The sequence below is a fragment of the Cryptomeria japonica genome, chromosome 1 (genome assembly GCF_030272615.1).
Source record: "Cryptomeria japonica chromosome 1, Sugi_1.0, whole genome shotgun sequence".
NCBI lineage: Eukaryota > Viridiplantae > Streptophyta > Pinopsida > Cupressales > Cupressaceae > Cryptomeria > Cryptomeria japonica.
This window is the reverse complement of record NC_081405.1, coordinates 102,154,593-102,180,774: the sequence shown is the minus strand read 5'-3', so window position 1 is coordinate 102,180,774 and position 26,182 is coordinate 102,154,593. Positions and strand designations below refer to the sequence as shown.

Genomic DNA, 26,182 nt, shown 5'->3' with positions numbered 1-26,182 from the left:
AAATTTAGTGGAGTAGGTACCTTGAGAATGATATCTATCAGCATCTTCTAACTATTTTTTTAAATAATAGATGTATTGATAATTGTGCAAAGGTTAGAGTGAATACATCTCAGAAAAGGGAATCCAAAATGACAAGAATCTAAACTAGTGATTTTTTATAGTTTAATGAAAATAAATTATTGCTTTAGCTTTTATTGGAGTAGCTATTTTACCTTTTTATATAATAGATAAACAAATGGACGGAAAAAGATTTAGACATATTTTATTTACTTTAAGGGTAATTTATATTACTTAAGGGTAATTTATATTACTTAAGAACTATTCTATTTACTACATATACACATGTACACATAAATTTTAATTTTAATTTAAAAATTATTAAATTTTATCTACATTATATACTTTATTTTATTTATTGAAGAATTACTTTTTGATAGTACATTTGTTTTGCTTTTGTTTTGAAAAAGATAATATATATTTTATATGTAACTTTTGATTCTACTTTTGGAAAAGCATTATTCATTATATCGATAATTCTTTTCTTTTGATTCTACTTTTGTAAAAACAGTTTTGTTTGTGGACATTAATATATTTTAAATTTTTGATGTCTTTATGTTTAAAAGACAAATGTTGGCTCATGGTCACACCATTACTCTTCACCCCTTGCTCCCAGTATAAGCTTAAGCCTCTCAGCATAATAAGAGTAATGAAATATTTTTTTCCTTGCTGGAAGGATGCTATATGAGTCCTTTTTAGCCTTGCCATGATGTAAACATGAACATCCTGTCACATGAACAATGTGTTAGGGGCCATTTAGAGACGTGAATGGAAGGAAACTTAAAAGAGTGTCTATGGTGTGTAGAAAGAAAAAAATTGGAAGGAAAGAAATCTATGCAAGTTTGGTGATAAGTCATACAAAACAATTTTTGCTTTTAGTTTTGAAAGAACTATATTTCTATTCCCTTTTAATTTTTTCCATTTCAATTTTGATACACGTCCTTTCCTCTTACCTCACCTTTTACATTTTATGCATATGAAATTGCTTTATAACATTTCTACGCTTACCTCATGTCTGTACTTCTGCAGGCAGCTTCAGGGACAAAAGGAGGTTCTAGTGGATCACCAGTAATTGATTGTCAGGGACAAGCCATTGCACTAAATGCTGGAAGCAAATCATCAAGTTCATCTGCATTTTTCCTTCCACTTGAAAGAGTAAGATGTTTGAAAATTTGAAATTGGCCTCTTCAATGAAAGGACTAGATCTGATGGGAGATGATATCCTCTCCCATCAGGCTTAAAGCAGAGTTGTCGATTGCCAACTAGGGTTATTTTCCTCCTTTATTTCCTTTTATTTTTATATCTTGTCTTTTCCTGCATATTGTAAATTATAAAGATCGAGATTTTGTTAAATGTGCTCAAGTTTACTTGTTTCACAAGCCTATTCCGTAGTCTTCCTCAAATGGATTGGATAATCTGTGAGACAAGGTTTTTATTTCACATGACAATAGAGTGGTTTTGTTCACTTTCTCTGGTTTCTGGGAATGAACTAGCTTCCTTTGTTTGTTGAAAAAAGAATTACCTTTGTATTATAATGTAGCTCTGCTATATTACTATACTTGTTCCAGTCCTTGTTCAATAATGTGATCACTAAAGAAAGCTCCACTATTATTTTCCTGACAAAATGTTTATTGTGATCATTGGTAATACTTAATGGATAGCCAAACCATGTTATGAGTTAGCATTGATAAATTTGGTGGTTGTATTGGCAATGCAATCCTTAGTGGCCTCTACTTTTGCCCATCTACTTCCTCGTGGAGTTTGTTGAGTGCCCTCTTACCCTACTGGTGAGTGTTGATGTTGTCTCATCTATAGAATTGGGTGTTGGCAGTCCATTTGTTGGCGAGCTAGAAAGTGGTAAGAAAGATTGCCCTTGAAAATTGCAGTCGCTTGAGTGGGAGTGGGGCTGATTGAGAATGTAGAGGGCATGGATTGATCGTATCTAGCTATAGATAGGGTGGATAGGGCTCTATTGTTGATGAATATCTTCCTTCATGCTTTAGATGATTTCATTATTAATCAGGGAGTGATCCTTGTGGACAATCCCTATACCTGCCTTTAGGCACTTGTGTTGACCTTGGAAGGCTGAGGGAGACGGCTTCAGTGTCACTTTTGGGTATGGAATTAGAGGGTGCATTCATAGAATAGTTAAGAGTCTGCCCCTACGCCCACTCCCTACCTCCCCCCCGCTGCCCCCTCACAGTAAATTAATCAATGTGGCTGAGATGGCCTTACATCTATTGAAGTTCAATACGAATCTTAGATACCTTCTACAAAATCTATGATTTTTTGTGAATAAGAAAAGGTAGAGTGGGGGGAATACTTATTAATTACATTCAAACAATTGCTGTTTGTATTTGTTCTAGATGAAAAATAGAAGTTATCAATGGTTTACAGATTTATGATACTCGACAAGAAATGTCACTACAGAATTTAATGTTGTTAGTCTTATGATTGTTTCATTCATCTAGAGATGTAAGCTATTTTAGTTTAAATACATTGAGATTTTATTAAAAGAAAATTTGTAACTAAACTATTGATCCTAGTTATAATTTTTTTGTGTATACTTGTGCATATTTAACCTAGCAATTTCCATTGTTCATTAAGATTAACTGAAGACTTTCTGGTACAAAACTATGCGAGCTTTTTAAACAATTCCATATCCTGATGATGGATCATGGAGTTTTAATTGCCTTCATGTTGGTTGTCAAGTTTACAGGTATTAGTATCTGTGAGTATTTAGTGTTGATAAATGTGTACAAAATAAGCATATTGTTTATGGAATAAGATACTATGAATTTCTACAGCATTCATAAAGATTTCAAAGTATTGGTTGATTGTCAAATATCCAATTCCGCTTATAATAAAATGGGTGTGAGACTTCTAAGCATGAGGTTCTAATAGAATCAATAACATCTATAACCCATTTTTCAAATGGGACTTGAGCTAACACTGGCTGCAAGGGCATTTCATCGCTTGTGATAGGCCTTTCTACCCTCTAGCAAATGTCACACTTTTGAACATGCATATTTGCATCTTTAAAGAGAGTTGGCCACCACAGGCTAGCCAATAACACTTTACTCCCTATTCAATCTTCTGAGTTATGCCCACCAGATATTCCTTATGTGCATCTCTCAAAAATCTTCTCTCTTGTGCTCAAGTATTGCTCTCCTTATTATCTCCTCCTGAGTATATGGTAGAGAACACTGCATTAGACTCTTTCATTCTTCCCATGTGCTCCCACCTCCGAATTCTCTTGTTGATAGCAGTTCTTCAACATCCTTTAGCTTTGATGGTACAACATTTATTTTAAACAAATGGGCACCAAGTAAGTTATCGTCTATAAATTCTTCATCTTCTCCCATGTCAATCCTTTTTAAATAGCTGGGTCCCTATTTAGCCCTTCTTGGCTTCACTGTGATTTTAAAGTTAAACTCTTGAAATAACATCAACCACCTACAAATTCTTCTTATGTTTTGCATAATATATTTCTGCTACGATTTAATTGTCATCTCAAAGCAACTTGACTTCATCTTCAAACTCCTTTAATCTCTCCAGCATATTTTGATTGGTTGGTTCAATTTCTGTATAGTAGTTGATGGCTACACCTCTTAGGGTGGTTGAAAAAGACCATGCCAATATGCTTTATCATCTTAGCCATTTGTTTTTGAGATTCTCTCTTAGGTCTTATAGTGCCTGATAGTATCCTTTGATCTATTGCCTATAAACTTGGGAAGCTTTTGTGTTTTTACGTTAGGGCTTGATGATTGAGTCACCATGGTTTTGTTCTAATACGAGACTAATTCTTTGAACTTGCTCATCAGGGTGTTTTGATTTAGATATTCTGGTGCTCCTTTCACACTCTCAACTACTATATGAGAATCCCCTACTATTCCTGCAGCTTTAGTGTTCCATGCACTTCTTTCATCTTCAGGTTCTCTAGGTTCTCTTTTGTACATCCTTAGCCTTGGGGTTTATGGCTTAGTTTCTTCTCTTTCGATTGACAACTCTTCTATTCCTTGAAGGTTGCTCTTATACGTTTATCTTTAGTCTATTGATTCTTCTTCATACTGAACTTGGCTAGCAAGATTGACCCATGCTTTGTCTGGTAATGGAAGATGTCTTCGTATCTACAAGTATGCTTATTAATAATGGGTTGAATTTTCTGATATTGTTTTGTTGACGACAACTTTGGCTCACACTAGGATTTTGACTTTACTTCGGGATGGACTTGGCTTCAGATTTGCACTATTGGAAGCTCTTTGACTACTTCTCATAGTCTTCTTTGTGCTCTTTGTTTTGTCAATCTTAAAGATTGCGTCTTAGTCTTGACCACAATATGGTTTCTTCTTGCCTTTATTGGGGTCTAAGGGCATGGATATCTTATATTGGACCTGATTTCTTTTAAGGAAACAATACCAAATGTTTACTATTCATTTCGATAAAACTAATGCTTGAAATAATGAATAGATAGGGTATTAAGATATATTTGTATTTACACATGAAGTTTTCATAGAAGTATATCATATATGATTAGACAAGGATTAAACTCCTTTGCTTGACTATGCAAAATTCAATTTAAGGAGCTGATGGTTGCCAAGCTGATGGTATTCTCTTTCAGCATAGGCTGTTTTAGTTTCCTTATGTGTATTATTCTGTTGTTGCTTATTTTTTTGTCTTCTCTTTCAATATTGTCCTTTTCCTAGTTTATATATGTGGATGGTAGTTTATTTCTCAGGCTATCTTAAGATTTACAGGGTCATTGTATTTGACCAATTTAAATATACACCTAATGCAAATTATATTGGAAGAAGTTCAAAGCTTGAACCTATATCCATTATTCCTTATTGTCTTCAATTTTTTTTAGGTGGTAAGAGCATTGGATTTTTTAAAGAGGAGTAATGATGAGTGCAGCAGTGGATGGCATGAAGTCCATATTCCTAGGGGTACACTTCAGGTTTGTAATATTTACACAGGTTTTCAACCATGGTTCTGTGTTGTATCTCTTTCTATACATGTAATCTTAGTTACCAGGTTCCAAATAAATGGTTTGTTTGGAAGGAGAAATAATTTTGAAATCCGGTATCTTGAATGGACTCGGAAAAATTTCTCTAGTGATTGAAAAATCTGGACTTAACCAAACAAATCTTTCAACTCCAAAAAATCCAGACCAAACTGGATTTATTAACTATGCATCTGATTTCTGTTGTTCGTAGTGGTATAAAGTGGTTTTACATAAGATTTGCTTGTATTAAATAAGAGATAATAAGTTTTAGAGGGCTGGGAGCCTGCAAGGAAGTTACAAATTTACTGATTTTTGTTAGTTTTGTTTACTTCTAAGATGCCTTTACATTGTGGAGAAAATTCTTTGTGGAAGATGATTCACATTATCCTAAATTTGTCTACGTTTTGTAAAGATTGAATCTAACGTGTGATTTAATTAGTTGGCTGGAAGGGATCCTCTAATTAAAAAGGTAGTGTCTATGGGTTCTTAACATGGTATTGACTTTTTGATCCATATTTGTTTATCATTATTAAAGATGCATTTAGAACAGATGATTTATACATATAACTACCATAAATCTTCACAATTCATTGATGTGCCAAGAAACAGTACTTGTACATATTTGAAGCCTTGTTACAAGCATTTTGCTGATATCTTATATGCAATTTTGAATTATGCTTCATTTTTTTATTATTTGATCTCTCTATCTCTCCTAATCGTAATTCACAACTTACTAAATGTCATAATTTCCACTATATCATTTTTCATTTCTTGTTTTATTAATTGAACCAGTTTTAGGGCCTTTCTTTCAATTTGATTGTTATGCACATTATTTCTTATTCTAATATTCTATTATCAGTTAATGTTGTAATTATTATTTCCAAGGTTACTTGGAGATTGGTACTGTTATTTAATGTCCTGAAATTGGAATTCTTAATTTTCTTGCAAATGTAGCATGTAGTATACGGTGATTGGGACACTAACTTTTTAGCGGCAAGTCACACAGTTCTACAATGTATGCAATATGGAAAATTTAAACAATTAACCATTTCGTGGCTACATGACCATCTAGACTTATAATTATCAAGCTAATTGTGCGGTGAACTGCACAAATGATTACAATTTTAATGATAAACAATGGGAATGCTTCAATATTCAAATCCAGGAATTATGCAAACAGTTGGCCAACAATACAAAGATAGATATTTCATTAAACATTTGGAAATAAAATTATAAAAATACTTGGAAAAAGACAATTTGATGAAGGATGAACTAAATCTGCAATCTCTACCTTAAAACACTGAAAATCCGAGAACCTGGTAATTCTGTTTGGGAGCTACACCTTTATGAGGGATTGAGGCAGCTTGATGGAGTTCTACTTGGTGTATCGTTTTTTTTCAAAGTAAAGCTTTTGAAGAATGGCAAATTCATGGTTTAGGGTGTTTTTGGTTTGATATGCTTTAAGTTAGTTTGGTTTGTTTTAGTGTAGTAAGTCTTAAGTATTAGATATAATTAAGACTTACATCTATATAATAAAATCACTTTAGTGACTTCAAATTATATTAGTTTATTTTGAATACCAGGTTATTTTTAGGGTTTTATTTTCAGTCCAAATCCTATAAGTGAGGTGAATGTATTTGTAATGTTCTAATGTGATATCTAATAGAAGAATACAATTTTGTTATATTCATTTTTCAAAGCATCTTTTTTATATGTTCCAATTGTAGTTGTGGGTGATGATCATAAATTTGAGTCATATTGTTAGACACTCCTCTAGTTATGATTCTTGGCCATACCTTGACATACCTTCATGCTTGCATTTGTTTAGAAGAGGTTGAAAGACTTGGAAATGTTGATTCACCTAAAAATTTATCAATTGTTCATGTAGTTTATGCTAGTAATACAAATAATTGAATTGATCTTTGGTTCATATAATAGTAATGAAAATATATTCCCATTTCTCAAAGTAATAGGACTCTTCATTTTCGATGAGTATATATGAAGCAAGATGATTATATCCAAAATATCTTTTAGAAAATGAGACCTTTGGAGGTTCTTGGGTAGTTGGGTTTTACTTTTCTTAGGTACTTGTAGCCAATTTTTTGCCACATTATTTTTACACATACTTTTCTTCTCATTAAAGAGTTGATAATCCATAGTTGTTCTATTTGCAAGTTGTTCTATGACAGGTATCTTGAGTGATAATTTAAGTGAAATGCCATCAAGCTATGCCACTAGTTTGTCATCAATAGTTCTAATCTGTTAGTTTTTTGGATTATAGTGCTTGACAAATTCGAGGAACATATTTTTACATTGAACTACAATGGGGAAGCCTACATTATGACCTAATCCACACTCAAATGTCTTTTGTGCAATTGGAGATCCTTCCCTTTTTTCATCTTTTTCTAGAAATATTCAAGACTAACATGTCCTAATTTGGTGTCTTCGACCTTATTGTTGCCAAGGCTTGTACTTCAGGGTTGCTGTATAGGTTATCCAATAGAAGGAATGGAGCAGGGCCTCTAACAATATTATCCCAACTGGATCAAGAGGAAACTTGTGTTTTACCTAGGATATGGCAACAAAAGGTTGATTTCATAAAACTATCAAATGAAATTAGGGTATTCATTATCATTGCTAGGAGGAACTTTTGTTTCAAATCTCTGAGAAATTTGACCAGGGTTTGGTACAAAGATGTGAAGCCCATTTTTAGTAGGATCAGATGGTGGTCGAGAAAAGAGTTTCTTTACATGTCTTTGTTTAACAATGATATGTGCAAGAGAAAATAAGAAGTTCAAATAAATAAATAACAAAGACCAATGTGATGAATATGGGCGGGAAATACCTTCTTTTCATTGTGAATGTTTTTTTGAAAGATGGGTATGATCTAAATAGCTTTCGGAAGAAATTTTGGCTTGGTTGGCAAACTAGGACACAAGTTGAAATCTTCTTTCTTGGTTGCATGTTCTTGGTGTTACAATACTTGAAAATAGCCCTTTTAATTTATAACTTTTGGCAATATTTTTTAGGGTTTTCTTTTGTTTACAATTTACTATCGGCTCTCGGTGTGGAACTTGCAATGTCCTTCCTTTTCTTGTTTTGAAGATATGCCTTTACCTTTTGTTCCTTATGTGTTGGATCTTCTAATGGTTGTGGAAATCTATTGGAACCCCAAAATTAGTCTTCTTTGGTTAAAAAGGTGGTTGCCACAACCTTTTTATCTTCCAATGACATCAAATCATGTTCTTATTGGCATTTAACGATAGTTTCAAAAGCATAGCAATCTACCAACGACTTCCCTTTTAAACGCATGAATTTTTCTTTTCTTTCTTGATAACCTTTATTTATTGACCTCTTTAATGGTTATCAAAAGTCAACGCTTTCTCGACATTGGTCTTCGTTGGCTCTTGTCTAGGTTGTCACAATCTTTGAACCCTGTGATGTTCAAGTATTTCTTCATTTTCATTGATGCTAGTTTGTGGTTTCAAAACCATCATTATTTGTTGGCTATCTTCTCTTCTTTGTGTAAGCCAGGGCAATGTTAAGTTTTGGCCCTTGATGATGATGAGCATTGAAAACCATTGAACGTAGCCTTCTAATTGTTTTTATATTGGTTTTGAAAGGCATGCTAGAAGCCGATGAGGTTTTGGAAACCTTGTCAAGCTTCAATGGGGGTTCTAAATCTAGTTTGAAATGTTGACAAACACTGCACTAAGTTGCTTTTTGGAAATTCTTCAGAGGTTCTGAAGTAGATGTCAAATTCCGATTGTGGTTATGAAATCACTCCTAAGTTTCGACAAACACTTAAAAATTTCACAGATAATTTTTTGCAAAGGGAATTTAAGATAGAGGAAGCTTAAATTGGATAAATTGGGGTCTGCAAGGCATTTTAAATGATATATAATAAGATGACATCATATAAATCATGGGATTTCTTGAGAATGAGCCAATATCCAACTTGACCTAGAAATGGGGGCAACACCATGATGTCCCCAAATGGTGGTATGCCATATATTACTTGGGTACATCTTCCTAGGGTAAATTGATTTTTTTTCTTCTTTTAGTGAATGCTAAATAGTAAAATGTTATGCTTATCGTTGAAACAGAAATCTTCCATATTGAGTTTGAATATGAAATTGATGTATAGGCTGGCTGTGTGGTGACTTTTAATTTTGAGCTGCTAGATTGTTAAATTGAAATCACAAGTGAGTAAAAATGGAGCTCATTGACATTCCATGTGCATGATGTTGCAGCTGTAGTTGTCTCTAATGGAACTTAAGTTATGTTGCTGGTTTTGGTGATTTAAATCTCATACGATGAATATTATCTTTTGGAGTTGGCATTTTTTTAATCTTGATGGCTGCTAAAAGCATGACTGGCTATCAAATTTTGACTGTATTTAATTGTTATTTGTCTTCAGCCCATGGTTTGTTGTGTGTTAATATAAACATCCATTGAATTTTTTTTTATGTTCTGTATTATTAGAAAATTGATTCTTTTGCAAACCATTTTATTTCAAAGTAAGATGGATTTTATTTCAAAGTAAGATGGATATCATTTTTCCATTTTGATTTTTCTTCTTCATTTCAATATGATGGTTGTTGAACTGGAGAAGGAAGATTGATCGATTGGAGATTGACAGTTACAAGATGCTATTGAGTATTATCGGAGATTGACAGTTTTAAGATGCTTGTACTATTGGATTATATCTGCAAGGTTAAAATATTAAGATGTTTTCTATAGCATTCTTGTAAGATTTACAAATCTGAGTTATAGTGCTGCAGTTTGAATGATGAAAAAGAAAGTGGAGTACCTACAAGATAGTTTGACAGGGTTAGGGTTGCCTGTATTTTCTTGGCATCACGCTTCTTGCTTATTTTTAATTGTCATTGTCTTCATTTGAGCCATAATGATAAAGTAAAATAAATCAAGTTATGGTGATTAATATTAGCAACATATTTTTGTAATAATCCGGCCAATGATTTTCTTAATATAGGAAAAACTGACTTCATTCAGAATTGTACTCTTTCAATTCATAGGCATCACACTGAATTTTGTTATATTTTGATTTTTTGTCATGTTTAGATGACCCTTCTTCACAAGGGATTTGATGAAACACGTCGGCTGGGGCTTCAACGCAAGACTGAGCAAGTAAGTGCAATGTGAACATTCTAGACAAGTATGGTTTGATGCAGTCAATCCATACAGAATTGTTGGATCAACAGGAATGATAGATGGTTTACTATTGAATACATTCTTTTCAGATAGTTAAAGTTAATATTTTACGTAACACATTTAAAGTTAAATTAGAACATGAAGTCGTCTGGCATATCGAGATACTGTTGAAATGAGCTTTCCTATTATTTTGTTTTGAATTTTTTTTTTTGCCATTTCTGCATGAACCAACAGATTGTGAGACAGGCTTCTCATGCTGATGAGACTGGAATGCTTGTTGTAGATTCTGTTGTAAGTATTTTGCTAGATCCTGTCTTGAGTCTTACATTTCATAATGTTGGTTTATGCATTTAATAGATGTGAGATATGTTTTTGATTGTGATAGGCTCTTAAGTTTCGGCAATTGTATTTCAGGTGCCTGGAGGTCCTGCTCACAAGCATTTAGAGCCAGGTGATGTGCTTGTGCGTGTCAATGGTGAGGTATTATTTTTTAACCATCTCATACAAACAATTCATTGCTAATATTTTTTGCTACTAAAATGCATATAGTAAGATAGAAAGCAGGTGGCAGATCCTCGTGTTTAAAGATAATGATTTGCTTTTGTGGTTGCAATTGCTGTTTTCAATTGTCTGGACTCTTGGAGTTGTTTTGGAAGCTTCTTAAGTTGCTGGGAGTACATCTAAAGGACTTTTTTAGCACAAAAACCAAATATTCTGTCCAAATATTGACAATGGGGGTCAGAATCATCCCATTGAGCTTATGCTTATCCTATAAAGAGAATCTACCCGAATGCCTTTTATATAACTTTCTTGTATTTCATATTTTTGAAGTTAAAGCTTTTTCATTGGCCTCTGCAAAAAGATTCACCTATACAAACCAGTCACATGATTAATGCACAAAAGGTAGATGGAAAGAAATGACTTATATGGATGTTCATGTATAGCAAAATAGTTTAAACTTAATGATATGTAAAGTTAAAAGTTAGTGGTTAAGGCATTTCCCATTACAAGCAGCAAAGACAATGGACCAAAAGGGGGTTTACAAAAGAGGCATACACTCAACAAATTTTATCTATAGCTCTAGCTATGAATTTAGGCTGTATACAAGTCTGTTGCTTTGCGTTGTTTCTTCTTGCGATGAGAGTTTAATGAATCAGAAATGGCCATCGTGAGCTCATAAGGTATACAGTGTCTAAACCCTTAGCAACCCTCTATGGTCATTATACTTATGGTTATGTATGGATGCAGGTTGTAACTCAATTTTTAGCACTTGAGATGTTGCTTGATGATGGTGTTGGAAACTCAATTGATTTAGAGCTTGAGAGGGGTGGTATTCCTGTAAAGGTTACCTTGCAGGTAATTACAATAAAGTCTGTATTAAATATGTAAGGAAATGCCATTTTTAATCATTGTACAAAAAATGAGTAGACTTTCCTCTTTTCTGTGTTATGCTAAAAGGTTTAATTCATTGTTATCACAGGTCCAGGACTTGCATTCTATAACTCCAGATTACTTTTTGGAAGTCAGTGGTGGTGTGATTCATCCTTTGTCATACCAACAGGTTTGTTCTCAAATAGTTAGCTTCAGTTCGATGAAGCTTAAACAAAAAGGATTTTGGCTTGTAGCTCTTCATCTTTGTAGAAGCTGATAACCTCTATGCATCATAGTCATCAATCCTCATATTTTTAAACTGTTTTCTGATCTCTAAACACATTTTCACAGTAAATTTATCTGTATTTCATGTTTTCTTTTTGAACATCTGATCTGATCTTTTATATATATATAATTGTGTGACTAGTCCACTTTTTAGTATCCTCAGGATTATTAATGGGGTGTGGCATGTGGAGGTGAGGCATATCAAACTGCTCTTGATGTGTTGCGTATATGTCTTGAGATAGATCTTATTCTCGCATGCCTACAATTGTTAGAATTATTCTCATTGATGTCAAAGGTGATGACGGAGGAGAAGCAAATCATGGGCCAAAGATAACCAATCATCTTCCAAGATCATGGCAGAAATGAAGTATATTTGTTGGCGGCCAAATTAGAGTTTTAAAATTGCATTAATAGATAAATTTATATTTATTCAAATGGGCTGCCCATGTCTAGCATTATTTGTTATCAACAAAAGAAATTTCTATGCATTTTTATGGGGTCGATCCCCCTCATAAAGGCGCTTTACTTTGGGGAATCAAAGATAAATAAATATGATTTTTTGCACAGGCTGACCCCTCTAGAATGGATTGCCCATCTTGGAGAGTCATCCCTCTTGGATGAAGAGGTGCATTTATGGTGTATAAAGGAAGGTAATTTTGAGGTTTTCTTGCCGAGTTCTGCCGAGTCCTGTTGAGTTTTTGCAGAGTCCTGTTGATTTTTTGCCGAGTCCTGAGTAGGGTCAGCCTTGCCGAGTCTGCGCAGAGTCCGAGTCTTGTTTCTTTGGTTAGAAGCAAGAATTTAATGTGATATGTTTCCATACATGAGCAGACCTGAAGGAGTTGAAATTCAGAGTTTATGAGCAGATTTCTGAAGCATATTTAAGGCAGATTTATAGCAGATTTGAGCAGATCTTTCAAGGTGTTTTTGTTACAGATTTAAGGCAGATTTTAAGGAAATTTACTCTTCAAGAAGACTAAGATTTTGTTGTTCAAGAGGCTGGTTCCTCTCCATAGAAGAGATTGGTGTTTCTTGCTAGGTTGGTACTCAATTGTGGGGATTGGTGTCTACAAATATAAGTGTGGATTAGTGTCTGTAGTGGGTTGGTGTTGATAAACATAAGCAGGGATTGGTGTTTCCAGTAGGTTGGTGCCTACAAAATTTGTAAGAGAATTTTTTATATAAGCAAATTCCTTTGCTCTGGTTTTCTCCTGAAAGGGTTTCCATGCAAAACTTGTGTTTTAAATTGTTAATATTGTTGTGATTGTTAATTTGAAAAAGTTAAAAAAAGGATTGTCTTATATTGTTTCACCCCCCCCCCCCGTTCGCCTCCCTCTCAGTGTATTAGAGCCAATTCCTTTGAATTATAGTTTAATCACTAGAGGGAAGATCTTGAGAGCATGCATGGCCTCCCAAGAAGGATTCTCCTCCAACAGGGTTCCATCGTTTGATGGAATGAACTATGCTTTTTGGAGCAATAAGGATTCAGACCTACTAAATGGCTCTTGGATTTGATATTCGGAAATCGGTGGTAAGTGGATATGTAGCTCCATCATCTCCTCCAACGGATCCAGCGGGAAAGAAGGCAAGTGAAAATAATGCCAAAGCTATGAATGCAATTTTGTGCAGACTATCGGAATTAAAATTTGTAAAGTGATGCATTGTGTGTCAACATAAGAAATGTGGGACAGACTTCAAAAAAAACTATTAAGGAAACGATAAGGTAAAGAATGCCAAGTTGCAAACACATAGAAGGCAATTTGAAAGTTTAAAAATGAAGGATGACGAAAACATTGCATCCTATCTACTTTGCATAGATGAAATCATTAATACTATCAGAGGCCTTGGAGAAAAGGTTGAGGGTGCAATAATCGTGCATAAAGTATTAAGGTCTCTTCCCTTGAGGTTTGATGCTAAAGTCTCTACTATCAAAGAAATGGAAGATCTTGATACTCTTAAAATGGATGAGTTGCATGGGATTCACACGACTTAAGAAACGAGGACCCAAAAAGAGAAGCCATCTAAGAGTGAGGCAACCTTCATGGCCCAAAAGAAGATGAAGAAGGAGCTTGAGTCAAGCGATAGTTCCGATGATGAATTTGATGAAGAGGAAGCTCATTTTGTGAGGAAGATAAGGAAAGAATCCAAAATGTATAAAGGGAAGTTACCTTTTAAATGCTTTAATTGTGGAAAAATAGGACACTTTGCAGCCTAATGCTCATATGAAAAAGCAAAATGTAGTGAAGAAGAAGAGCATAATGTAAAAAGAGATGCCAAACACTATCAATATATAAAAGGCCACAAACATGGCAAATTTGAGAAACAGAAGAACTCTTACAAGAACAAGAAAAGATTCTATTGCGAGGAAGAAAGTTGCTTTGATAGAGAAGAGATCCTTTTAATGGTGATAGAACAAAAGATGATGTCTTAGAAAATGAAGGAAAGGTAAAGGAGACAAAAGGGGAAGAGAATGATGATGGATGGAGAAGTAGATTCGGGAGAGGAACTTATTTGTGCTTGAAATGAAATAAAGAAGCTTAAGAAGATTGAAGTAAAAATTATAGCTTCAAGAGGATTGTGAATCTAAGACCAAAATGTCATAGTCTTGAGGAGTTGGAGAAAATGATCAATCTAAAAATTAAAATTGAAGAGGCAAAACGAATTGAGAAGTGGGTATATTATAAAAGACAAAAGAAGAAAATTGCGATGCTTGAATCCGAAATTGTCTCCTTGAGGAAAGAATTAGAGAAAACAAGAACTAAGTTAAAAAGGAGCATCAATTTTGAAAAGAATATCGAGATATTGAATGATATTATAAATGAGCAAAGGTCACCATTTGTTAAGATAGGTATTGGCTATAAAGAAGAAGCTTCAAATTCTAAAGCCATTGAGTCAACAAAGAAGGTGAATGAAGAAAAACCAAAAGGCTATGTTGATATCCTCAAAGTCCCATCAAAAGTGGAACTAACAAGAAGAAAGAGAGTCAAGCTCCATAGAAATTAGGCATTGATTGAAAAGATAACAAGGAGAAATTTAGAAAGTCCTTTCTTTCGAGGCAAGCGTACATGACTGAGTTCCAACACTCTTTCTTTGGTTATTGCTTCTTTAGTAATCAATTTGGTCATAAAGCAATAGATTGTAGGACTCATGTAATGAGTTTTGGTTGGAAGCAAAATAGAAGTCCTCATGGGTTCAAAAATGGAACTAGAACTCTTTTGCCCCTCTAGTAGACTACAATGTTATATGCTATAAGTGCAACAATTTTGGGCACATTACATGTTTTTGTAGAACCTCCCAAGCAAAACAAGTAGGATGCTATGGCTAGGCAAAAGGAGGAAATTACAAAAATATGGGAAGAAAAGTAGAAAGAAACCGAGAGATCCAAGCCTGTGCAAACTACCTTGCACGCTCAAAACGAGAGAGACCAATGGTATATTGAAAAAAGGAAAAGGTACTCCTAGCCTAGATAACGGAAAAAAGAAAATTGAGAATGTTCTATATGTTAAGGGTTGAAGCATAATATCCTAAGCGAGTCAATTGTGTGACCAAGGACACAATACCCTTTCATGCCAAGGGATTTGAAATCAAGAAGGAAGTGATTGTAGATGCAACTAGAACAGCCAATAGCTTTTACAATCTTAGTGCAATGAAAGGTGAAAAATGTTACATGGGGTAAGAGATGAGAGTTGCTTATGGCACATATGGATGGGGCACAATTTTTTTGACAGTCTTATAAAAACCGGCAATAAGTAGGGTGTGAGAGATATTGCAAGAATTTCAACACCTTAAATACAATTTGTGAGCAATTCCAATTTGGGAAGCAAACAAGGGCGAGTTTCAAGACAAAGAAATATTCAACATCTAAACCCTTGGAACTAATTCATACTGACCTATGTTGGCCAACTAGAACAAAAAGTATGCAAGGTGAGAGTTACTTTATGTTTTTAATTGATGACTATTCCAGGATGACTTGGGGTGTGTTTTTAAAAGAAAAATAAGGATCTTTTGAGAAATTTAAGGTATTCAAAGCCTTCATTGAGAATGAAACTAGATAAAAAATTGAATGCATAAGATCGGATAGAGGAGTTGTGATCTCTTCCAATGAATTTGAAGAATATTGTGGACATGGCATAAGAAGACATCTATTTATTGCTAGGACTCCACAACCAAGTGTAGTCATGGAAAGAAAAAACAGTGTTCCACAGAAATGCGTTTTCCCCCCCTAGCCCCAAGTCCCCCGGTCCCCAAAACCCGTCCCCAAAACCTTTTCCCTTTGTCCCCCCGTCCCCAAAGCCTGCCCCCTCGTCCCCAAAGCCCATCCCCCGTCCCCCCGTCTCCAATAGCCGTGGAACACTGTGAAAAAATAGAACTGTTTGAGAAATGGCAAGAACCATGCTTAATGAGTCCAAACTATTAGACACATTTTGGAGAGAAGTGGTTCATACGACTGTCTATATTTTGAATTAAGCACATAGCAAAGTTAATCATAATAAAACACCATATGAAATAGAAGGGGAGGCTTGCAATTGTAAAATACTTCAAAGTTGTTGGGAGCAAATGCTATATAAGAAGAGATGAGGAAGATTTGTGAAAATTTGACTCTAGGTCCAATGAAGGTATTTTTCTTGGTTACTTTTCAAGGAGCCAAGCCTACAGGGGTTATAATAATAAGGCATTGCACAAAATTATTGGAAGTGCCAATGACCAAGTAGATGATAAAATGTTTCAGAAAGAAAAGGCACAAGAAGTTGAATTTCAAAAGGAAGAAAGCTGCAAAGAATAGGAAGTAGATGAAGAAATTGAAAATGAGTTTTTTGAGCAAAGAGATACAAAGACACCATCAAAGGCATCATCTAAGATGCCATCGAGATTTGTCCGAAAGAACCATTCAAAAGATCTAATTCTCAGTGATAGAGACAAAAATTCAAACAAGGAGGAGATTAACTTGTACATCAGAACATGCAAATATGTGCTTGCTTTTTAAAACAGAACCCAAGAATTTTACAAAAGCTTGAGAAGACAAGAACTGGGGAAAATCTATGGAAGAGGAGTTCAATCAAATAAAAAAGAATGAAACTAGTGAACTTGTCCTAAGACCTTAGGATAACAATGTAATTGACGCTAGGTGGGTATTTAGAAACAAACTAAATGAGGATGGCAAAGTTGTAAGGAACAAGACAAGATTACCATGCAAGGGATATGCTCAAGTTCAAGGTGTTGATTTCGAAGAAACATTTGCCCTTGTTGCTTGTCTAGAGGCTATAAGGATGTTTTTAGCATTTGCAAGTTTTAAGAACTTAAAAGTCTACTAGATGGATGTCAAATCAATCTTCCTAAATGGTAACTTAGAAGAAGAGGTGTATATTGAACAACTTGAAGGTTCATCGTATCAAAGAATAAGGACCCATTATGTAGATTAAAGAAATCACTTTATGGATTGAAACAAGCCCTTAGGGCTTGGTACTCAAGGTTGGATAGATATCTACAACAAGGCTTTAAAAGAGGTATTGCTCATAACAATCTATATATTAAAACTAAAGGTGACCATTAGTTGATTGTTGTAGTTTATGTGGATGATATTATTTTTGTAGTTAGCATTAGCAGTAAAAAGATATGTGAAGAGTTTTCCATGAACATGCAGAAGAGTTCAGAATGTCTATGCTTGGTGAGTTATCTTTCTTCCTTGGGTCATAAATTTCTCAATCAGATAAAAGAATATTTATTTCTTAGGCCAAGTATATTAAGGAGATGTTGAAGAATTTCAAGATGGAGGATTGCAAACTTGTGAGTACACCCATGGTCACAGGGTGCAAATTGAGTAAGGATGATGAATTCCCTAAGGCTAATTAGGCTCTCTATAGGTCAATGATTGGGATTTTGTTATATGTGTGTTGGTAAGCAGATTTGTCACTACGGTCGTTTATCTGAAACTGACCCCGTTTGCCCGATAAGCAGTGACAAATGTTCCAACTGTTGGAGAGATTGGAGTAAAACCACAATCTTCCTTTGCGTTTGAGAGGGGTAGCTCCCTCGTATGATGGGGTATTTAGGATTTTTGTGTACTTTTAACCTGAAAGTACATAAAGGAGAAAACATAGAACTTAAACCAAGATTAATAACAAAAACCCTACTAGAAGACATACGAATACCAAGCAGGATTCCATAAATGATAACAATTACAAAAGGGGTTGCCACCAAATAGGTTAGTCATGCAACGATGATGAAAGAAGTACAATAAACCTTGACACATGAAGAGATAGGTTGTACTAGCACATGCAAGTCAAGATACCATGAAATGATGTGTTTCATCAATAGATTTCTCCAATACATAAAGGGATTACTAATTCAACATACGAAAAATTAGTAACAATAATTTATGAATACATTCAAGACACACGAACTCAATGAATTCTTCATTATTCTTTTTGAAAATACACAAGTTCAAAAACCCCCTAGTACAAAGGTATGAACATCAAAAGTTCTCATTTAGTTCCTTTGCAAAAATTCTGCAGAGTTTCCCCCATGTCGTAAAAGTCCCCCCCTTTACATTACAAATAGCCTTGCATTTATAGGCTTCCCAGAATAACCACCTTAGTTACTAACTCATTCTTATGTAAAAAGAGCTTAGTTAGAAACTACTTCACTTTTGCGTGAATAAGGTCCACTTTCTAACCTTTAGTTACAATGAGTAACATAAGTCTTTTTTACAAATGAAAATAACCAACAAGACCTAACATTGAAGAAAGACCAAATTGTTGAACATGCTGAGGTAGTTTCCTATCTTCGTCTGCTTCATTTGTAGCTGCAATTATCTCGCTATCTATTTCCTTGTGGACACAAAACAAATATATCTCCTTCTGAGGATCTCCATAAAGATGAAAGGATCATGCATTTAATTTTTTTTTTAATAAATTGGCATCTTCATAATTGGCACACAGAAACCAGTCACGAACATCTTTCATCCAATATCGCACTCTCCAATTACATTAAATAAACCTCTTTCATTGTCACTGTACATAATTGTTTACTATTCAAAATTATAGAAAGCTTCCTTGTGAAATCTATTTGTGCACGTTCTACAATTTCACTTCATTCTTTGACACATGTGATGACTCCTTTAGAATTTATATGCTTCTACATTCCACTTTTCATGAGATAACATATCTTCGAGATGTATTATCAAACAATTCACACCATTGTCTATGCTTTCATAGTTATGTTTATTCCTTTGGATGATTGAGAGCGCTTTACTAATTCAAAATCCATTTGGTGCACAATTTGTAACCATTTCATTTCATGCCTTGAGGTGATATCTCTTTGAGGCTCGGTTAATGGATATAGAATTCAGCTTTACCCCTATCGATTATACTTTCTTTGGAACTTTGAAAAGTTTTTCAACCTCCATTTTGTGCATATCTTGCAAAATAGTTCATTCATTGTGTCTACGCATTGCGTTCATATCGGTCAGGATAATAGTGACTAAACATTTGATGATGGACGTTCACAACCTGCTCCAAAGCTTCCATTACGCACGGAGGTGATTACGTTGGAAATCACCGTAGAACTTGCCTTTACACCCGCCGCTTGCATTTGCTCGAGAACTTGTTTTACAATTGCATATCATGCATAACCTATAATATTCACATTCCAAGAGAAGACATCTCTTTAATGCCTTTTGTCAAACATTTCACTTGCTTTGTTACTTCTTCCTCGTTCCACATTAACCATACAATTTGTCGAACAATTCACAAATTATTTTGTTCTTCCATATTTCTCTGAGGCAATTCTATGCATTCATTTGTTCATACCGTGCGATAACTGCATTTCATTATTTGAGATGAGATGTCTTTGAGGCACACGGTCAAACAATCCCAATGCCTTGTTTACGCTTACCATATTCTACATGCATGTTTACTAGAGCAGCTGCGACTACAACATCTGATGCAATTCCTCTATCCTTTACGCTTTAATAAATCTCCATTCACTGATCGTGATCTCCCATTTTGACATGGATTGAAAGGATGCTTGTAAAGGTTGTGAAATTTGGCCGTATGCCTGCCAACTACATTCCACAAGGCGACGTTTCTTTGAAGCATTCTGTCAAACAATTCACTTCCCGTGATTATGCTCCACGTTCTGCATACAAGTCTACCAAAGCGGCTGCAACACCGTGGTTGACAAAATTCCTCTATCCTTTACGCTTTGCTGAATACCATGACTGGTTTTGTGCATATCTTGCGATCATTGCATTAAATGAGACCACATTTCTTTAAGTCATTCAGTCAAGCAATTCACTGCATTCCTTGTTCTCTTGCTACGATTGGAGTAATGTTTAACATGATGCACATATTGCAGTCATATACATGTATCATTCCTTGGGAAGATAGTTTGTTGAGGTATTATGTTAAATGGTTCGCACCTTATCCACGCCTTCTACATTTTACACACATATCTGCATTTTACGACATGTCTATGCTTCTATTATTAGCAGCATACGACATTCTGTTAAACATTTCTCATGTATTGTCTTTGCTTCCATATCTTTTGCAAACATGTCGACTGGGGCATAAAACATATTCATTACACTTTGGTGGATGTCGATACTCTTTTCAAAGCTTCCATTTCAGCACAGGTAGGGAGGATGCAGAGGAGTTCATTACCCTTGCCAACTGCAATCACTTGAAAGTTTCAAAAGTCTATTCAACAAATACAATATGTGTGTTCTGCCATTATTGCAACCGTGAGATGAAATCTCTTTCAGAGGCTCCCGTAATTCGCTTTCATGTCTCCAGAGCGGCTGCAACTTCAACATCTAGCGAACTCCCTCGCTTCTTCAATGCATTGATGAATGTTCATTACTCGTTCTTTGAAGTTTCTTTTTAAAAACTCTTATGGAGGAGGTTAAGAATGCTCCAGAACGGAGCATTTCTAACCTTCTTGACAAAGCGGGCCCACAAGGTTAGGAAATAAGGTTAGGAATGCTCCGTTTTGGAGCATTCTTAACTTCTTTCTTTTTGAGGTTATGAATATGGGTAAAAAATGCTCGAAAACGGAGCATCTCTAACCTTTTCTTAAAAATACAATGACTTCGACTTCAAAAACCATCAACCATGGAGGCGAAATAGAGGAGAAATGAAAAAAAACATTTTTAGACGACTTATATCTCCTTAAATGACCTCAAATATTAAATTATTTATTTGAAAAATAATTTAAATATTTTAAATTTAATGCTCAGGCTGGAGAAAAATGACTATATCTTCCAAACAGTAGGGAGTTAGGTCCTGAAATTTGAAACACGCGTCGATGATAGGAAAACGAGCCAACAATATTATTTACTGCTCGTGATGAATCCTAAAATGAGAGATTTTAATCATTTCTAGGCGATGGACACCAAAATTAGAAGGATTAATATATAGTAAAATATGAACTGGGTTCAAGCAAAAGTTAGCTACGTGATACAAAATGACGCTTAGAACCTGCCTATCAAATGATTTCCCTCAATTCTTGGTAATTTTCAAAACACATGCATTTTGCATATTTTGACTGGCAAGGACCTTGGATCATGTGCTCACTTATTACACAGACACATATTTGGGCCATCATTCAACATTGGGACCATTTTGAAGTTCAAATTTTAGGTATGTCAAATATGGGGGCAATAGCTGGCTCTGACTAGGGACAAGGACCGCAACATATGGAACAACTCAAATTACTAGAATCATATCACCATCATACCGATTTTCAAGAACACTAACTAAACTGATTGTCAACCTGAAAAATTCACTTGCGGAGTACCAAATCACGAACCGTCTGAATTGAAGACACACATGAACGTCCCAATCAGTTCTCCAAATCCGCAGAACAAGATATTACAATGCAGATCAAAATACTGAATACTCTGGCATCATTGAACAACAGGAAAACTGGCAACAACACAAATACTCATAACTTACTTAAATCTTCATGCGGACCCCTGCAAATTTCACTGAATTATCTACACAACCATCTAAAAACCGTTTAATCCGTAAACACCGATCATCAATATGTTGAACAAACCAACTAACTGAACTCCACTGCAACATAGTCACAGACAGAGAAATATGTTGACATCAATGACAGCACATCTCTCAGATTTCATTAAAGCACATATTTGCAGTAAACATCCAACATGTATGTCTGTGTGTGTTTGTCTGTATGTGTGTTTGTATGTATGTGTCTGTATCTATGTGTGTGTATGTATGTGTGTGTGTGTATGTATGTATGTGTGTGTATCTATGTGTATGTGTGCGCGCGCGCGTATGTGTGTGTGTATGTATGTGTGTGTATGTATGTATGTCTGTGTGTATGTATGTAAGCGTGTATGTTTTCAGATAATGAATTGGTAAAAATCACATTCATTAACTGAGGAGGTTACAATATATAAAAGTTACAAAAAAAATACTGTAGGTATTTAATGTAACCTACTACCTACAACTGTAAACATTAAAGAAATCTAACAACCTAAGTTGACCATTAACAGTAAGGAATTATTATTCTAACACCCTCCCTTAATGGTCAATCTATCAAAAGCACCAAGTTGCCCCCTGAATTTTACAAATTTATCTGGGCTCAAAGACTTGATGAGAATATCCACAGCCTGATTCGCTGTAGGAACATACTGCAATTGAACTGATCCGTCTTCTACCAGCTTGCAGATGTAGTGACAATGAAGTTCGACATGCTTGGTACGTTCATGGAAGATTGGATTTTGGCCAGTTTGAGCACCCCTTGATTATCAGTGTACAAGGGAGAAGGACTTGCTTGCGGCATCTGCATGTCAGAAAGCATCCTTCAGAGCTAAACTGCCTCACATGCGGCCTTGATTGTTCCTCGGTATTCGGCTTCGGTCAAGGAAAGAGCCACGACCTATTGCTTCTTGCTGCTCCAAGTGACGACACTAGTACCCAAACTGAACATGTACCCATAAGTGGATTTTCTATTATCCACTGATCCTGCTGTAATATTCCCCTTAATATTTTTTTTGATTTTTCAATGAGAATTACAAAGCAAACACCATAACCCGTTAAGGTTAGAGAAATAATCCAAACAACTGAAAGGTAACCCTTCCACCTTTTGTTCACCGAGAGCCCAATCTGGGAGGGTGAGAGCATACGGTGTTTCGGGGATCGTTAGCACCATAAACCAAGCTGAAATTACAATGCATGGGCGGCAAGCCAGCCCCTTTTGCTTATCCAGCAGTATTGAAACTAAACTTCTTGGTGGTAAACCAGCCAAGGAAAACAACAAGAAATTTAAATTCAATCACTCTACCGTGTGTTTCAGTGGGAGGACATTACAGAAAGCAATCACTCTACCGCATATTCCAGTTGGAGGACAATACATAAAACTTATCACTCGACCACTTATTTAGTGGGAGGATTGAGTTACAAATACCAGAAAATAGGCGGCAAGCCTGCCTTTTCCACCTGTTCTGCGGGTATGCTTACAATCCAGAATTGGTTGATAGTACTACTATTCAACCTTACACAATATAGGAAAGATAGAATAGAAGAAGAATACTGATCACAAAAGATATTATCACCAAACCAGCTCAACACCAACTTTCTAAAATCTGATATAAATAACAATAGACTGGAAATGCATAACCAGCAGCACCAAATCACACTAAAATGCTTCCAACTCTCGCCAAACTCACTCAACACACCGCAAAACTCACCCAAATTGACACTAAGAACCAAGTGACTAAGAACAAATTGAAATAGAGCTTCTAAACATCCCAAAATACCAAGCACGCATCCCAATGCACTCCCAAAAACCCACGCCCAAGCTGAAAAGTATGATTTGCAATATAAAAACAAAGACTCCAAATTAAAGGCTGCAAACTTACAAAACACATCGCCTACAACATAGAAGTCGTTTGAGCCAATACCTAGAATGATAGGTCGTACAGGCAGGGAGGTAGAATCGAAACTTCACTTCAGCCACACAGGAACCAGCAACACTGAAAATTACAACAGCAAACCTACTCTCTCAAATTCACACACGCTATCTACAAGAACACCACGAAATCCACACAAAAGAGCCTCAACTAGGAGTGATGTCTCACACTCGAAATTGCAATTGAAAAGTCTAGGAGGTTTTCACCTCCGAAGAAGTCTGGAATCAATCGGACATCATAACATTATATTTTTTCTGGATAACCAAATGAGGAGCCAAACCCCTATATATATAGATTTTCAAGTCTGAAATTCAAATTCAACTCCCACCAAATCCACCTCTCCAATTTGCATTTCATTTCAATGGTGGACCTAAGTATGGCGTCCCCCCCTAAGTCAAACCCACGCCTAGCAAAGGAGACCACGATTTTTGGCATAAAATATACTTTGTCACATAAAATAAAGTCTCCTTAATCATTTTGGCATCCCCCTTCATGGCACAAATAATTCACCTAGCAGACTTAGGATAACTTTTATTATGCACAATTCCCAATATCATTAATTAGTAATAAAATAATTAAATATTAAACCTTAGGAAGGAAATAATATTTAATTGAATAATTTGTAACTCCAATACTGATTATCAACAAAATCCAGGATGAAGCTGAGCAATGAAGACCATTGAATTGCGTCGGATCAGGACCATATCCAAGACTGCCAAAAATAGAAATGCCCAAACTGCCACTTACTAAAAATAGTAAGTCATGAAATACTGCACCAAAAATCATGATCTTCGCACCCAGAGAAAGAGCTTGGAAAACTCAGTAAGACTGCACCATCCAGACAACCAAACCCTAACTTACTAAAAATCGTAAGTTCACATTTCATCAAAGAGTCAATTGCATGTTATGTTGTACTGGAGTTTATGGAAATCCTAGAAAGAGACCACAAGAAGGATTGAAGAATTCCCTCCTGACTAACCCTAACAAGCTCGAGCAGAACTCCACTGAAGATGGAAACCCTAATTCTCCTTTCCACATAGCCTACGGGTCTCTGGAATAGGGCAATGGACCACTGAATGCATCATCACTAAGAAGGGGACATTACACCTGTCCAATCGCAGTCAGTATAACCAATCAACTTTGGATCGTTGCACCTGTTATACAGAATGCCATAGTCTGAAGTGCCTTTCACATATCGTAGTACTCGCTTCACTGCAATCTAATGATCAACTTTTGGAGCTGTCATGAAGTGAGAGATGTAGTTGACAACAAAACTGATGTCAGGTCTAGTGGTAGTAAGGTAGATAAGGCTGCTTACTAGTTGCTTGAATTTAGTTTCATCTACTGCAGGTGACTCGGACTTGGCTGATAACTTCAATCCTTTCTCCATAGGTGTGGAAGTAGGTTTACAATCCTGCATTCGAAACTTATCCAACAAACTACGAGCATACTTGGACTGTGAAATAAAGATATTGTTTGTAGTCTGCCACACTTCGACACCTAAGCAATAATGGAGAAGCCCCAAATCTGTCATGTCAAAAGCTTGGCACAAGTCCTGTTTGATTGCGGCAATCAAATGTGCTAAATTTCCAGTAATGATCAAGTCATCCACGTGGACAACAAGAAAAAGGATCTCATCACCAGAAAGTTTGATGTACCGATTAGTGTCAGAGGGACTGCGTTGAAAACCATGTTCAACCAAATACTGATCAATCTTGAAATACCAAGCCCGAGGGGCTTGCTTTAGGCCATAGAGGGTTTTTACCAATCTACAAACTTGATGTTCCTTACCTAGAACCTTGAAGCCAGGAGGTGAGTCATAAACTACTTGCAACTCTCTGTTGAGAAATGCACTTCTAACATCCATCTAGTGAAGTTTCCATCCAAACTTAGCTGCATGGCAAGAAGAAGACGAATGGAACCCATCTTGGCAGTAGGAGCAAAAGTCTCCTTATAATCAATGCCCTCCCGCTGTGTAAAACCCCGAGCAACCTATCTGGCCTTGTACTTATCTAAAGTACCATTTGCATGATACTTGACTTTGTAAACCCATTTACAGCTGATAGGTTTCTTCCCAAGAGGTAAATAAAAAAGAACCCAAGTGTTATTCTTCAGAAGACTATGGTGTTCTGTCTCCATAGCCTTTTCCCACTCAGGAATGCCTTTAGCCTTGGAATACGTTTGGGGCTCATGGATGCTATGGATGTTGGCCATAAGTGCAAAGTTGATTGTAGTTTGTTGCTTTTTGTGTGGGGCTCATGGATGCTATGGATGTTGGCCATTTAGGCCTGAGGGTAGAAGTACCAACATCTGGCATTGGAGGAACAACATCCCCTGGAGTTTCTGGAACAAAG

General features: G+C 35.7%; 1 protein-coding gene across 2 annotated transcripts in view; it reads left to right on the top strand.

Annotated features, from left to right (window-relative positions):
- LOC131041880 (protease Do-like 7) overlaps positions 1 to 26,182 on the top strand; it is a 141,008-nt gene that overhangs the window by 57,020 nt on the left and 57,806 nt on the right. For both annotated transcript variants that reach the window (XR_009105086.2, XM_057975107.2), the window contains exons 6-12: positions 1,087 to 1,212; positions 4,925 to 5,014; positions 10,148 to 10,213; positions 10,472 to 10,528; positions 10,652 to 10,717; positions 11,486 to 11,593; positions 11,718 to 11,798. Coding sequence is in view for 1 of the 2 variants with exons in the window: in XM_057975107.2 (XP_057831090.2) it covers positions 1,087 to 1,212; positions 4,925 to 5,014; positions 10,148 to 10,213; positions 10,472 to 10,528; positions 10,652 to 10,717; positions 11,486 to 11,593; positions 11,718 to 11,798 (594 nt within the window). In the remaining variant the exon portion in view is untranslated. The remainder of the gene's footprint in view (positions 1 to 1,086; positions 1,213 to 4,924; positions 5,015 to 10,147; positions 10,214 to 10,471; positions 10,529 to 10,651; positions 10,718 to 11,485; positions 11,594 to 11,717; positions 11,799 to 26,182) is intronic.